This window comes from Diachasma alloeum, unplaced genomic scaffold, assembly GCF_001412515.2.
Source record: "Diachasma alloeum isolate Michigan unplaced genomic scaffold, Dall2.0 Dall_scaffold_00198, whole genome shotgun sequence".
Lineage (NCBI taxonomy): Eukaryota > Metazoa > Arthropoda > Insecta > Hymenoptera > Braconidae > Diachasma > Diachasma alloeum.
The window spans coordinates 147024-163304 of record NW_021680363.1 but is presented as its reverse complement, the minus strand read 5'-3'; the positions used below and the strand labels follow the sequence as shown (position 1 = coordinate 163304).

The window sequence follows — 16281 nt, the reverse complement described above, 5'->3', positions numbered from 1 at the left end:
CACATCCGGTGCGTCCGCGCTACCTCGACGAATGATTCAAGTGTTTATGTTATGGGGTTGACATATGATGTATCTCATTCGAGAGTAATCCAGTATGATCCAAAGATGCATTGAATAATTTTAGATAATTGAAAAAAATTAATCTCTACCTAACTATCGTCTTTAGTATATTAAATGTCTCATTTTTCCATAAAATGAGAAAAACAAACTTTTTGGTAAATTTTTTCTGACAATGGCCATAGAAATAATCTAAAGACAATAGAGTAATTATTGAATGATTTCTGAATATTTACCTTACATTTGTTTAAATTATTTTGGAATGATCTAGAATTTGTTCGGTAAAGTAAATTTCGAATATACTTATCTGTCAACCTTGAATCGGTCGCATATTCTCACTCAATCCAAGGGGTATCAAATTACTCACCAACACAACCGTACACTATTTTTCAGTAATGTTCGAGATACAATTATGCATTTCAACGAACATCAAGGACAGCCGCCAGTTACGTCGATTCTACGAAAAGTTTTTTCAGAACAGTTGAGGATGATGCCGTCTAAAAAAAAGAATTTTCTAGAAGATTCTACAATATTATTGATAACATGTACCGATCCCCAGAACAGCCGTTAGGAGAAATACGGTATGTGATTGGTCAGAATTCTCACGACTAGGCTGGCCTCCAGTATGTGACATGGCGGCACTGCTAAGAGGTCTCAAAATAGCGTTAAAAAAGTGGTATTTTTTTAACAAGTTAAAAAAAGTGTACTTTTTTAAACTACTCTAGAATACACCCAAAAAGAACCACTTTACATACGAAAAGTAGTGAAACAAAGTGGACTTTTCCATACACGTATGTCAAAAAGGCACTTTTCGGCATGAGGTGAACGTAGCTGCAGTGTCAAAATAGTATATTTCGTTACGAGTGCAGAAAAGAATTTATGTCGCGCCGTGCAATAAGTCGAGTTTATCGCACGTTGCGCTTCGCGCAGCTTGCTCAAAACTCGACTTCTGCACGACTTGATATAAAATATTATAGAGCACTCGGTAATAAATTTCGTTTTCAACGAATGTGTGTACAGACCTCGCCTTCGGCTCGGCCTGTAAACTACACATTCGTTGAAAACGAAATTTGTGCCCTTGTACTCTAATGTACTATTTTTTCTCGCCTTCGGCTCATGCTATAAACCTCCCACGAGCCAAAAAACACTTTTCCCGCGAGTATCGAACGATATTTTTCATCACAATGTGTGGAAAGGGACGCTTTAGGCACGCGAAGCGTGCCTAAAAAGTTACTTTTTTGCACAGCGTAATGAAAAAAAAATGAATGTTTATTTCAATGTTTGACCGGTCCATCAAAATTTAGGATCATTGCAACTGTACACGTTACATAGTGTCCCTTGTGCTCTATATGAATGTTAGAGATTATATTTAAAACTGTGGAAGATTTGATGGCTCAGGTAGGAAGCTAGTGTTGGTAAAACGGACTAAGTCTGGCACAAGCCTGGATTTACCAAGTCTGAGCGCCTAAACTTGAACCGAGGTTCGGCCATCCCTACGGACCAGGGCTTGAGTCTTGGGGGACAAGCCGGTAACCGAGCCTTGGTTCACAGATCTGGCCCAGCTTTGGCCGGTATGACAGCGCGCCATGTGACAGTGAGCATGTCACTGAGTGATGTCTCATTTTTATTCGCCATCAATACATCGATGGCGGACTTCCAAATGGTCTGAAATATTACAAAAGTTTATAGCTTCACAACATCAACTGGTAACAACAATTTCAGACAGTTATACTGCCACCTCCATGAGTGCTATCAAAATTCCAATGTTTCGAATACTTCGTATAAACGGGTATACATATTTTCTATCCAAATGTCAAGTTGATATCTCGATTTTTGCTGAGTGTTTACAAAGATTTTTATTATGAAAAGCGGAAAAACGGGAATATCTCGAAAACTTTGTATGAACTGGTATGTTTTGATTGATCTAGACAAAAGGCACTGAAACGATTGTTTTGAAAAAAAAAGTGAAATCGGTTGCGTAGTTTTAAAGATATTCCATGTATAAGATTTTCAGAAAAAATCGAATATCTCTAAAACTACTCATGCGATTGAACCCATCTTCAATACGAAACATTGTTATCATGAGAGGAAGATTCCGTTCGAATTTCAAGTCGATATCTTGATTTTTGCATAAGCTAGAGCAAAAGTTTACAAAGTTTTTTTTAATGAAAAAATGAAAAACGGGAATATCTCGAAAACTTTATATGAAGGAGCATATATATTTTGATTGGTTTAGATAGGAGGCATCGAAACGAATATTTTAAAAACGGAAAAATCTAAATAGGTCAACTAGTTTTGATTGAAGCTGTTTGCGGAAAACGATTCAAAACCGAATCGCTTATCCTCCAAAACTATTAGATCCATTAGGCTGAAATTTTGCCCAGACTTGGTCCTCATTAAGAGCTATAATCTGACAAAATTTTAGATTTTTTGGTATTACTTTAGCCACTTAATTACTCAATTTTCTAAAAATTGACCACCGGTAAGGTGGCGGTGGATGTGGTCACATACAGATATGGTCCCCAAATACCAGATATGGTCTAGATCATTTCCAATCAAAATTAGAGAATTTGAAAATGAAAGGATTGCAATGCTTCCATTCGGAAGCAAAAAATCGAAACAATTGAATGAAGAAACTGGTCGTATCTGCAGACAAATACGGCATTTTATTCACCACGATGTAATACAAATTACAATTCGGTAGGGAATTGTACTTGATTAATCATTACATAGCTAATGCAGTATGGTAATTTCAATTTCATTATGTTGTTTCATTTAACTATAAAAATTTTTATTCGCAATGTGATAAAATTATTACTACAATATAGTGCTCAGAGTAGTCAAGACTATTTTTTGTCAATCAATCCTGCAGTTAATTTGAATTTATTGGAACGAAAAAAATTTGTGATAGTGTACAAATTTTGTTTGTTCACATCTTTTTTTCGTCGGGGTGAACGATGGAGGCAATGGGCTTGCAAAGGGTGAGTATTTAATTCAGCGAGCAAGATCAGCATAAGTATCTTCATATCTATAGAAATTTATATCTCTTCTTGTTATTTCATAATATATTTTCTCACATAAGAATTATCAATTTAACTCTGTTTTTTTCAGTTCCAGTGGAAATCCTTTATATTAATTCCGTAGTCCATGTTACATCACATAGTACACGTTTTCGTATTCCATTCATGCAATAATAATAGCCAAGTTATAACGATACAATGATAAATTGATACTAGTAATAATTAATGAATAATTGCAACCATTCTCCGATTATTTTGGTTATAGAAATGCTCAAAGAAAAACACACGTCCACGATTATACGTTGAAAGTGTGGCAGGCCTTTCATTGTTCGTGTCAATTACCTCCTGGTTGAAAAATTGTAGATTTTTTTAGTTTTTACTCATTACTTATTGTTGGAACGATTAAAGGAAGTTGTATCTACTTAGTAGTTAATTTATTACAAATTTAGTGATTATCATTCTGGAAGTAGAAATATTTTTCATCATCTTTAATTGCACTAACGACCGCTGAAAATTTAGCAAGTTCCACCACAAAATTGGATCATAATTCACAACGTTGTTTTTCTGCCTGGGATTTATGACCTTAAAATTTAATTTAACCCTAGATTGGTCACCCTATGAGCGAAACCCCACCGCGCGTTGTTTTTCGTTAATTTTTAAATTCCCGATCTATCGGGTAGTTATAGTAATGACCCCGGAAATCGAATGTGGAATTCTCATGATTTGTCCACGTTTCTTGACGTTTAGAATCATTTTCAACGAATTTTGAAGACATGTTTGTGTGTGTGTGTATGTAAACAAAATTTTGCCCGACGATTACTCTTGAAAGAATGATATGATTCAATTTTTTTTGCAATGGATGCATCTTTGTGTAACTTAGAACTGATTAGTTCGTGAAGACGATCGGCTCAGCGGTTCTTCAGTTATTCGCAAAAAACATGTGAAAAAACGCCAAAAATTACGTTTTTTTCACTTATTTGATGATTTTTCCAGTGGAAATGATGCAATTTGGATTGTTCTCCATACAATCGATGAATCCTCGTATGCAGTAGAACAAAGTGGATTTTTAACAAAATCGACTCAGGCGTTTCCCAGTGATTCTAAAAATAAAACTTTTGGAACATTGATTTTTTTAACTTCCCGACCCGAAGGGAGGAAGTTATTGTAATGACCCCGAAAAACGAATGTGGAAATTTCATGGTTTCTCCACGTTTCATGACCCTTATAAACTCTCCCGACCCTTTTGTTGGAAAATGTTGGAAAATTTTGAAGTGGGTCAACTTTGAAGTTGGAAAATTTTGAAGTCGGTCAACTTTGAAGTTGCAAATTTTTAAGTGGATCAGCTTCGGAGTTGAGAGAATTTTGAAGTGGGTCAAGTAAAAAGTGGGTTTAACTCAAACTTGATTGAAGTTTGAGTTAACTTAAATTGCAAATGCGTTCTTTGTAAAATTGTAATGCCACAATGGATGCAATGCTAAACGCATGCAACGCATGAAATAATTATCCAACTGTTTTCCAAATATTTCTGACAATGACTAGCTTTGCGTATAGCATGCGCCGCATTCACTGTGGCATGACCCCAGCGTCAACAAAAACAAATGGTTGGGAAGTTATTGGTTCGACCCGTAATGGGTCACACCCAATTCCACCAACCCCTACTGGTCAGACCCCAAAGAGGGAGCGCGCGAAGCTCCCGACCGGGCCTGATTTTCTTTAATTACAATTGACTGGCTAACCGAAAAAATTCAAACAAATTTGACTTTGTCAATTAAAATGTCTAAAAAATTAGAGTCGTTTTTAAAACAAGATATTTATCAAAATTTCTAAAGAAAACAAATTATTTCGAACAGATGAATTATTTTTTCCCATGTTAAATGAAATTGCCCATGCCAGCGACGTTGCCGGAAACTCGCCTAACGCGCCCGGGCAGCGTAGAGTGAATTTGGCAAAGCTAAAGCCTAAATAACGCGGCGGGGAATTCCCGCGGAGGTGACCAATCGCAGTGACGCGTTTGGTGATCAGACTAGGGTTACACCAAGACTTATAGATTAGACTATAAGCCTTGGGTTACACAATTTACTGCGCAATGCACATATCACAGAGAATGTAGCACAATTTTTTAATCGATTATCTGTGTTATATTGATTTCAAATTCAAATTTTCATCATTTTCTCAAAAAATTAAGGATTGTGACTAATAAAAATAATTCCCAAATTTTATGCGAACTTTATTTTAGCTACGCTAGCTCGAAATTTAACCTGAAAATTCGTGAAGTCGTTTTTTCAATTTAAAAATGACGAAAAATCAATACTTCGCCTTCTTTCTCTTGTTCTTTTATTATCCATTACTCTCCATAAAGATGATCTTGTATGAAACATAACTCAACACTTATTTAATATCTTACTGTTAAAAACTTACTAAACGTACTATCACAAACTTATTCAAAATAAATCGATAAAAAGTCGAAGAACTTAATATTTTTTAGTTCGTGATAAAAAATATTTGTGGAGTTCTTCATTCCTTTCAATTGAATGATGAAGAAAAATGAGAGAGGCTTAATACCACCGGTGTAAGGATCGATAAGCTCTCAGTACGATCACTCGTTGTTATTTTCAATGAAAACAAGTTGAAGAGTTTCTCCTTGTGGGAATAAATTGAAATACCCTTGTTTTATTGGATTTCTCCAATATGCTAGACTCATCGCATAAAATGGTGATCAGAATGACTGTATTTATTTGTTTAGTGCCCTTGACATAATTACCATCAATTCTATAGTTCTCAATTTTTGCTTATAATCCACTCCATTCCCCCTAAATTTGGCACACAATTTGCAGCACTTCATTACTTGGTAAGAACACTGAGATTTCGGTTCCACAATTGTAGGTTTTAAATAGAAAATACATGATTAATTTTCGTTTTCTCATTATAGAGATTTTTTTCAATCGTAATTCTTATAGTTTTTTTTCTTCCGATAAATTCGATTGAACTTATCCATTGATTGAGCTACGGAATTTAGGTATATTAAACTTTTTTTTATCGAAACATAGATATTGTCCCACAAATTTCGGAATTGTTATCCTTATTCTTGTCATATTTCATCTCTTATTTCAGAATTTCAATCATCTCGCTATTTTAAAACCGAAGAGAAGTATCAAATTTATATTTCGCGAGTGCTGGAGAGTTCTTATAACATGATTAACGGTGCAATAAAGGTGTTTATTTCCGCATTAGATAGTATCGATACTTCTCCCCAGCGTGCATTCTTCACCTCATGAGAACCTTCAACGTTATCCTGCACCCACATTGTCCCTTATATTTTCTATATCATTTATATACAAGACTAGATTCTTAATTAATAATTTCATCTGCCCCAATTATTAATAAATGATTCATGAAAGAGACAACAATAATCCAATGAATTTTCTAAAACAGTGTTCAAATAAATTGATTAAATGCATTTAAAAGGAATATAAATGAAAAAATCCATCATTCATGGGGCAGAGAAAATGAGCATAATACAGAATATGGAGTATTTTTTCATAATTATAAATAAATTGTAAATTTCGGTTAATCAAACACTGAATGTCTGACAATTGGATTTCAATTCAATAGTGAAATGCAATTTATGCTGCAAACATATCTGAAAAGGGGTTTCATAGAGAATTGTCAGAAGACTTTTTTCATAGACAATTTTATGAACTACAAAAAGAACCTTCCGCCATTAATTGATGAACGTACTCTTCTCAGGGATATCTGCAAGATAATCTGTGAGAAACTTTTGGCTACAAAATTTTTCTACTTAGGAAATTTGCTGTCCCATTTTCTAACTATCAGTCCATTAAAATTTTACTGCGACGAACAAATGTCCTCCACTCGTCTTCCTTGTGTAATAATTCATGCAGAATTTATTGCACTTGACTTTCAATCCCATTTGTTCATAATACAAGTAAATGTAAATTGAAAACTCTAAGGAAGCTCTTTTTATCCGCACGATTCATTTTCTCCTAATGCCTCTGATTGTCATGTGATAACATGGAATGTATCTTCGGTGTCTTTTTCTTGTTTAAATACCAAAAAAATTAATGAAATTGAGGAATTATCTCGGTATGCGAAAAATATGCGAAATTCAAATATTATCAGTTATTCGATAAGTAAATAAAGGAACAAAGCGAAGAGAGAAATATTGTCACGAATCGTTGACCAATGTTATTTCTTGACCATTGATCGAAAAGACAAACAAGGAATGAAATGTGTGTCATTCGATCCAAAGTTGGAAATACCAACGTTCGATTATTGTCAATCTACGGGAGTATAGTTTTGTTCCTTTATTTTACCCAATTCGAAAAGTGAAATATATTTCTTTCCTCGGTATCAGAACTAAAGGGTTTCCTTGTGTGTTGGTTTCTTTGTGTACTCTCCTCACAGAAATCATAGTTTCAAGGTTTTTTATTCTTTTGTGTTTACTCCAAATGGAAGATGTTGAGAATTATTTTTCGATCAATTTTGCAAGGAGAAATGTTGGGAGTGAGTCAGACACGATTTTTCATGTTGAGGGCATAAATTTTTGTTCTTGGTGTGATATTGTTTACATTGACAGAGGCATATCATCACATCGATGGATGAAGCCATGTTGGCGTCATCCTGCTGACTCATCTGGCAAGAGAATGCTAACGGATTTGCGAGATGATTGACTTCCGCCGGATGCACTCGTTGTTAAGGTGGAGGATGGACGATGGGATGGGGCTATAACGCGCACTTCTGGTCGGGGTGATGACTCGTGATGTGGAGAATTCTTTGTATCGTCGGAGGTGGTTATCAGAGTCACTGGAGGCCTGAACAAATTATGTTTAATGATCAGCAAGATATAGACAATGTTTTAACGAATTGATTTTCCGGTGAAGATACGCAAATGAGATAAGTCAACAAGCTGAAAGTTAGTTTTCAGTAAATTTTCCAGAATCTAGGGTAGGTTTGCTGATTTTTATTGAAACTTTCTTACTAGAGCAAAGAGAGAGCTGCAAATAAGTCTATAGAAACTCCGCACTTCTCAGACTTTCGAGATGTTTTCCAATACCTAATTTTGAAGTGAAATTAATTCATCTCTTGTTACCACCTCACTACTTGAATATTTTTCCAGCACATCGGCATATGGAGAATATGAAAGTGAAAAAGAACTTGAAAGACGGAATAACGTTTTTTCCAAATGCAGAAAAGTAATAGTTTTTAATCAACAATATTGTCAACTTTGATTAAAGAGGAATTTACATTTTAACGAAAGTTTCTTTTCCCAGAGTCGAAAATAAACAAATTATTACTTTGCTATGCCAAGTAAAGACAAACAATATTTTTCCTATGAATTGAAGAATTTAATAAACACGGTAACAAAAATATTCTGGAATCGGGTATATAATATTCCGGAATCAGGAATATGTGTATTCCAGGATCCGGAATATTATAATCCGGAGTCTGGTATATTATATTTCGGAACCTATACGGAAAAATATATATCCTGAAAATTATTTATTTTATGTATGGAATCCGCCTGATTTATATATAAAAGTTATATAAAAGATGAATTTATATATGTTTCATATATATTTTATGTAAATCTTATATATATCCGAAGAATATATTAAATTGGCCTGTATTACATATATTTCTTATATATTTTTCGGCATGGCGGGCGGAAAGGACACATTTTCCTTCCCCTTCGCGGGAGAAAAATCTGCCTTTCCGCCTACGCCGTGACGAAAAATAACGTTCTCACCACGGGGGGTAAAATAGAGGACCCTTGCCCACGTGCTTACCACGGCACGACTCCTTTATTTTCCCTCCCTTGGTGGGAAATATACTATTTCGATGGGAGAATCCGGAATATTTCATTCTCGATTTCGGTGACATCCCCGGGGGTTTGTCGATTTTTCAAAGGGTAAAGGGAGTGTCGTGAGGCAATTTAGGATAATAAACTTTTGGTCGTTCGCAGTATTTGGGGTGCAGACATTTTTTTCCGTATGGAAAAATGAAAACTTGCGTTGTTCACCTTCTCAATAGACTTTTAAAAAATTTTCATTGAATTTTATCATTGAAAATTCATGATTTTTGTGGAAAAAACCATGGAAATTGCAAATTTCAATTGAATTATTCCATAAAAATTATTGAAAAGGAGGAAAAATTAGGGAAAAATATCCTTGAATTTTCATTTCCTGGAAATTTCAGGGAAATTTCTCATTGAATTTTCATGTCCGTGTTGGAAATTCATGTGCACTATGGAATTTTCCTCTTTTTTCCACTCATGAATCAGATATCTCCTTGAATTTTCATAGTTCAGGGAAACTTGAAATTTCATAGACTTTCTTCCGTTAAATTGAATTTAGTGTCATTTCCCGGAAAATTTAGATATTTTTTTCAACAGTGTACTCCTTTGTACCATTTCCAGGGGTTTGCCGATTTCTGAGAGGGGGAAGGGAATGTCTTGAAACATTTTCAAATGACAAACGGGGTGAAATTTTCCCTTGCAGATTATTCTACGAAAAACTGAATTTTTTGTATTTTTGAGTGAAAAAGAAAACATTTAAACTCCAAATACTCAAAACGGGTGAAAAGTTTTTTAACGGAAAATACCTCACAAAACTCCCTTCACTCTCTGCAAAATCGGCAAATCTATGGAAATAGTACAAAGGGGTATTGAGAGGGTGAAAAGCTTAATTTTTCGTATTTTCAAACGGAAAAAAATATCTGCACGCCAAATACTCCGAATGACCAAAAGCTTGTTGTTGAAAAATATCTCACGACACTCCCTTCACTCTCTGAAAAATCGACAAACCCCTGAATAGCACAATAGCAGAAAAGAGTATTGGAAGGGTGAAAAACTCGATTTTTTGTATTTTTAAACGGAAAAAACGGTTAAACGCCAAATACTCTAAATGATCAAAAGTTTGTTATCGGAAATTGTCTCACGACACTCGCTTTACTCTCTGAAAAATCTGCAAACCCCTGGGGATGTCTCCGGCATCCAGAATAAAATATCCCGGATTCAGGAATATTATTTCTGATTCCGGAATATTATATACCCGATTCGAGAATTTTTTTTTCCGTGAATGTGCAAGGAAGATGGAACTGTTGAATTTTGAATAAAAATAGCCTTAAGCTTGGTTGCACCAAGCCGTGTTAGCCAAATACATCGTCAGAATGAATTTATGTCTGAAGTAAATTTATTCCTCACTTGAGGAATTCTAGGAATTCGTCGTAGAGTGGTTTTATCCGGCCATTCAATCGTGAATATTGACTAAATAGTTCATAATTAGTGTGATTATTGGTAAATAATGATGAGACATTGGTACACCACGTTTTTTGGTGAAATACCTTTGATGAACTTTTCATCAAAATTAATCGGCAGATTATTCTTATTTACTTTTATTGATACTTAACTAAGGATTTCCTCAACTGGGCTTGGTGTAACCGGGCCTTAAAGAGGAACAATGTTCCTGGGAGAATGACCACATAAGCATCATTACAATGGTCCAGATTGAAAACTATTTCACCTCAAGCAAAATATCCAGATGACTTTAGAGATCATTTGCTACTATGTTAACACGGTAATTTTCTATCAGTCCTGAAGCAAGAATGTTTTTAATAGCTACGAAATTATAGTGAAGTGGTAAAACTAGTGAGCGTCAAACATAAATTTTCATTGGTTCTATTATGCGGAAAATGAGTGATTTTAGGAGGGAAATAAAAAAGGCCGGTTTTAAAGCTGAGAAAATTACCCGTGAAAGATGTATGTCAATGATTTCTTCTAAATTGACTCATTAACAAGATAATCTTGTAATTACGCAGGCGTGACATCAGAATAATTCAGAATAAAACAGAATAATTCAATCACTTGAATTTTTTCTAGCCATTCTCAAAATCGTTGCAATTTGTTCCGACATACTGATAGAAATAAACTGATTCGACAAATTTAACTATGCAGACGCGCCGATTACATAAAATAGACACTTCAAACTTCCGCCAAAAACTGTTTATTTGACAAGATGAACCACTGACAATAGCATTTTACTTAATTTAAAGAGAGTTTTTCTCATAAATACCTGTGTTGAGGCGGTGGCGTGGGTGTTCTTGAGAGGGGGAAGCTAGCAACCTCTCGGGTCACCGAGAGGGATCGGATCGATCCAAAGGTCTGATCCGGTGACATATTCGCTCCCACACTCTGTACCATGCCACTACTGAAACAAATGTTAATTAACAATTAATAAATAGGGACTATGGAATCATTTAGTTTACTTATCTATATAATCCTCAGGATATAAACACAGAGCAAATAGTTTATAAAATTTATAAAGAAATGGATAGAATTAGGAAACTCCTCGTAACATACATCATTCGTTGGATGATGAAAACAAGCGTTTTTTTGTAAGAAAAATGTTCTAGAGTGAATGTTTATTTATTCTTTTTTCAGCAATGTTTCGATTGAATTTAGGAGTATCTTCCTAAAATCACTTCCCTTTCATTCTAGTTTTGAGGAAATTTTAATTAAAAAAAAACAATCCAATAAAATAAAATACCCTGTAATTTGAAAAATTCTGATTATTTGTTTATCCTCCCATAAAAATCCTGAAATTTATCATAATTTCTTTCATACTATCTGTTTCTAGAAATAAAAAAATGTCTAGATAAGAGAGAATTGCATGTTAGAAACTATGCTTTCTAGAATTCAAAAGTTCTCGAATTTAGAAAATTGTGACGTTGAATTATTCGGAGTTCCTATGAATAATTAGACATTTTTTTACAGAATTTAGAATTGTTATCGGTGATCAATTTTACCTATTTTTGAAGTTCACTTTTCGCCACAACGTGATGAAAAAATATTATTGTTCGATCGCGAGTATTAGACGGATTCTATACGACCGTTCTCGATCAAGCATTACGAATTGACCGGTGATTGACTAGCGTTCGACTAGGTGAACAACTACACCCCTCTATTGACTGACTTGTCAGGGTTTTGCCGATCCTTATTCAAAAACTTGAAAGATTTTCGAATTTTGAAATAGTTTTCCGTTTCCATAAAAATTTGTTCCGCGAATTCTTAGAATATCCGAGATGGCTTGACATGTTCACAACAAGTAGATGCTTTCCCACGACATTAATGACTCGATATAAACAACTTGAAAGTTCACCACCAAAAGCTTACTATTTCCATAAGAATGTATTTTTCTTATCGCGTGTGAATATCGAAACGTGTTGTTAGATCCGGCGTTGGTACACACGCTAAAAGATTACCATCAACTCTTGCAGTTTGCGTTGATTAATAGTCCCCCTCGTGGGCTCAACTATGCCCTCCACTTTACTTGCAATTAATGTGTAAATATTATACTGCGAATAAAAAATTGAGATTGTGTTCTGTATTCAATACATCCTTGGCCTGTGTCGGGACCGATGGATTGGGGGAAGTTGGTATTTTTTTCATAAATTATAATGAGGTAAGAAAACAAAAATTGTTAAATGGAGTCGGTATTTACCCGAGTCGAATATTTCGTCCTGATTTAACCTCTGAAAGATATTCAAAACCTTTTCTGGCCTTCGACCGATTTTTTCGAAGACCTTTTAAATTCTAAGTTTGTCTTCTGACTCTATGGAATACTTTTTTATGAAAACCTATAAAAATCTAAAAACCTCCAGTAATTCTCCTCTAGTTATACTTTTTAAATAAATAATTTGCTGGAATTTTGCAATGAAAACATCAGAAAATTATGGAGATTCCATTCATAATATTCTTATTCATTAGTAATTACTTTTCATTTAGCGATAAACGAATCTTGATATTGACGTGGATAGGGGTCTGTTACGCGAATTCTTGGAAAAACCTGGAAACCTCCTAAACAGAATATAACTAAAATAATTAAGCCGTCGTTCTCCGGACTTTTCAGGTCGAAATATTCGACTCGGGTGAACGGTGGAATAATTTAACTCAAACGAGGAACGTTCATTAATTATGCATCCACGTCTGGAACAAGTGGTTTCTACGAAAAATGTCAAAGGACTTTGTGAAGATGAGAATATTTAATCATCCCAAATCGCGCATTAACGATCTCATTTTATAATGAATTTATTTTAACGAGATAATTTCGTAATCAATGAAGTAATGAATTAGAAATACGTATTATTCCGGATAGCTATGAATTAATTTCATTAATTGTGCCTGTCATAAGTTATACCAAATGATGCACTAACCGCACAGCGTCCCGTTTCCCTAGAAAATGGTTAGTAGTCATCACACGTTACTTATCGAATTCCGGATTAACTATAATTGAGTATTTTAACCCCTATAATGCTTCGAAAGTTCAATTTAGGTACTCATATAGATGTACGTGAAGGTTCTCCAACTTCACCTTCCTTCTGAAGGCAAATAATTTCAATAAATTACTGAATTGAAGTATTCATCTCAAATCCAATTCATTCTGATGTTTTTTTTTAATGAACGAAATGGCGAGTTTGTAATCGATATGTATTACAAACTACCCATTTATCTTATAGCTACATCAATACCTTTCATTACCATCAACATGATTGATAATCAATGAAAACCTTGCTATTGGCGAACATCTATACATATAGAAATCCATAAATATTTTCCGAGCCAAATTGAGGACACATTAGAGACTATTTCTAGACAAATAGTTTCCTCAATTTTCTTATATTCAGTTCTATATCCCGCACCTCAAGATGGAATATAAAAAATAAAAGTCATTCTGAATGTCGGTAGAGAAGATAAAGGGAAAGTGGTGGCTTGAAGTAAGTGAATCAAGAAAATGATTGAAAATACGAGAGAAAATGGAGATACAATGTAGATTGTATGCAAACTCGTGTTGACTCTGTTGTCCACTCGAGAGGAACAACTTCCATACGTCTATGTCAAACACTGGGCAAACGGTAGAATGCATAATAACACGCAAGGACGAGACCGGGAGGCTATTCTGGAAGTGAGATAGTGTGGTTGCATGACGATTCGTCGCATGCGGCCCATGATATGTACCTCGAGTCGCATACAACCCATTCGAAGTTGAACATTCGCTTTCAACTCTAGAGTGAAATATTAATATGATATTCAGAAATTACTTGGTAGATTCTACATAGGAATAATGACAATATGGAGAGGCAAAAAATTTAATCGGATCTCAAATGATTTTGCTGCCGAACACTCTGGTTCAGCCAGAGTAACGCTCAATCTCACCATGCGCTAACATTTTTTGCAAAAATATCTCACGTATTTCAGCCGACAACAAGAAATTCTGTGTTATGGGCAGCACTCGCCATATGGGACCCTAGTACTAACAATCATTTCATCATTAATTGATAATAGCGTGCACGTCTACAGTAGCAATTGACCGTCAGTACGAATTGGAACCATTACATTTTTCAAATCCTAAATGGCCAGGTAAACAGTACAACCTTCAGTTCACAAGCGTATAAAGAATTGACAGGATAACAACTGTCAAATGATAGAACAAAGTGGATAACTTTAGGTAGATTCTACCGCTTTGTGATGGATATAGCTCCAAATTAATTATACATTAGTTTTAGGCCATACTTTTAGATACCCTTAGCTTCCGCTACACAATATTTATAGATAAGAGAATTGACAAAAAAATGAGTTAATGACTAACTCTCATTCTTTATGATTTCCACTTATGATGGAACGAATTTAGTAACCAAATGTCAAACCGCAATAATCATCATCTCGACACCGAGTGATTTCAGGAAAAAATGTGGATAATACTATTTTTCTGGGCCATTGCGATGGGATTTTTTCACTCATATGGAGTTGGCGTCCGAAACGAACGCGAAGACTGGCCAACCACCCGAGTAAAAAAAATATCGCAATAATCCGGGACAAGATATTCTGTAGTGATTATCAAGTTTCTGAGTTTGGGAAGAATGCAATACCAATTTCCAGACGAAGAATCGTAACAAGTAATACAGAAAACTCATTTGTTGTGGTGCTTGCCTCAAAAGTTCACTTTTTGAAACGATTTAGAGTGCGTAAAGTGCGTGTTTTACACACAGCGTGCGTAAAGTTCAGAGGTCGTGCGTAAAATGAATTTTCGAAGCTTTAAGCACTCAAAATTCACGTTACGCACGACCTTGAACTTTATGCACTTGTAACACAATATACTACACGAAGAGAAATGGTCAGTAAAAATTACGGAACTCACAATTCGCTTACCGATTACGGAATCGACTCAGAAAATTGAAGTGACGGTATCGTAATTTTTTACAGGAGATGCAGCTAAAAATTACGAAACGCTCTGGAAAACTTCCGTGACAATTCCGTTAAATTTCCTACAACCACATTTCGCTCCGGAATTACGGGAAAGATACGTAATTTTTATTGAATATTTCTCTCCGTGTATATAGCTAGAATAATTTCCAACAAAACGACATATTGACGTTTTCCCTGAAATCCCGCATCTTCAAGATAATACTATATTTGAAGAAATATGGAAAATTCATTCTACTTTTTTGTCACTTTAATACTCAATTCTGTTATCGATAGTAATATTTGAGAGAGTAAGGTATTGCTCTGGTGGATATCCAAGCTAAGCAACATCAAACGTGGTTAATACTTCATTGGGTGACCATTTATGAACACCCTTGGCACAAAAATTGATCACGGCAGACACGGGTGTTAAGGCATCATAGAGTATAGTATGTTAACGGATGTAGTGGTCCAGAGCCTCCGTCTAGTCAGTGTAATGAAAAAGTTTACTGGGACTCCGAACCATTAGGCTGTTGTACGACCGGGTTTTTGTGTAATCACTGAGTACTCGTATATAATGTAATAGAATTAGAGGGAAAATTGAACCCATGCCAATGCAGGGGAAGGGTACCAAAACGTAAACACCCCGGAAGCTATACGCAAAACAGAAGATGGAAAAAAACTTATTCTATTTGATCTCCTTTTTCCCATAAAATTACCTGACTGAATTGGAAGTAACAAGGAATGGCATTGGCGTTGGACACGGACTGAGAGGTGAACTGCTGAGAGAACTCCGCGTACTACTCAAGATCGAGTGAGGACACTGGGGTGGACCGACGTGGGAGCCGATAAATCCAGTAGTACCAGATCTTCCACTAGAACGGTTTTTAAAGCAGGAAATCTTCGCCCAACGACCCGCTTCTTTTTGGGAAACACCTGTAACAAATT

The 16281-nt window shown here is 35.2% G+C and overlaps 1 protein-coding gene across 4 annotated transcripts in view; it reads right to left on the bottom strand.

Annotated features, from left to right (window-relative positions):
• Positions 1-5394: 5394 nt before the first annotated feature.
• The window catches only part of LOC107035520, a 40177-nt gene continuing 29290 nt past the window's right edge, over positions 5395-16281 (bottom strand). For 3 of the 4 annotated variants that reach the window (XM_015252977.1, XM_015252978.1, XM_015252974.1), the window contains 3 exons: positions 16053-16269; positions 11168-11302; positions 5395-7909 (listed from right to left, as the gene is read on the bottom strand). In XM_015252977.1, the coding sequence (XP_015108463.1) occupies positions 7714-7909; positions 11168-11302; positions 16053-16269 (548 nt within the window). In that variant the 3' untranslated portion in view covers positions 5395-7713. The remainder of the gene's footprint in view (positions 7910-11167; positions 11303-16052; positions 16270-16281) is intronic. The other variant, XM_015252976.1, reaches the window with a different exon arrangement.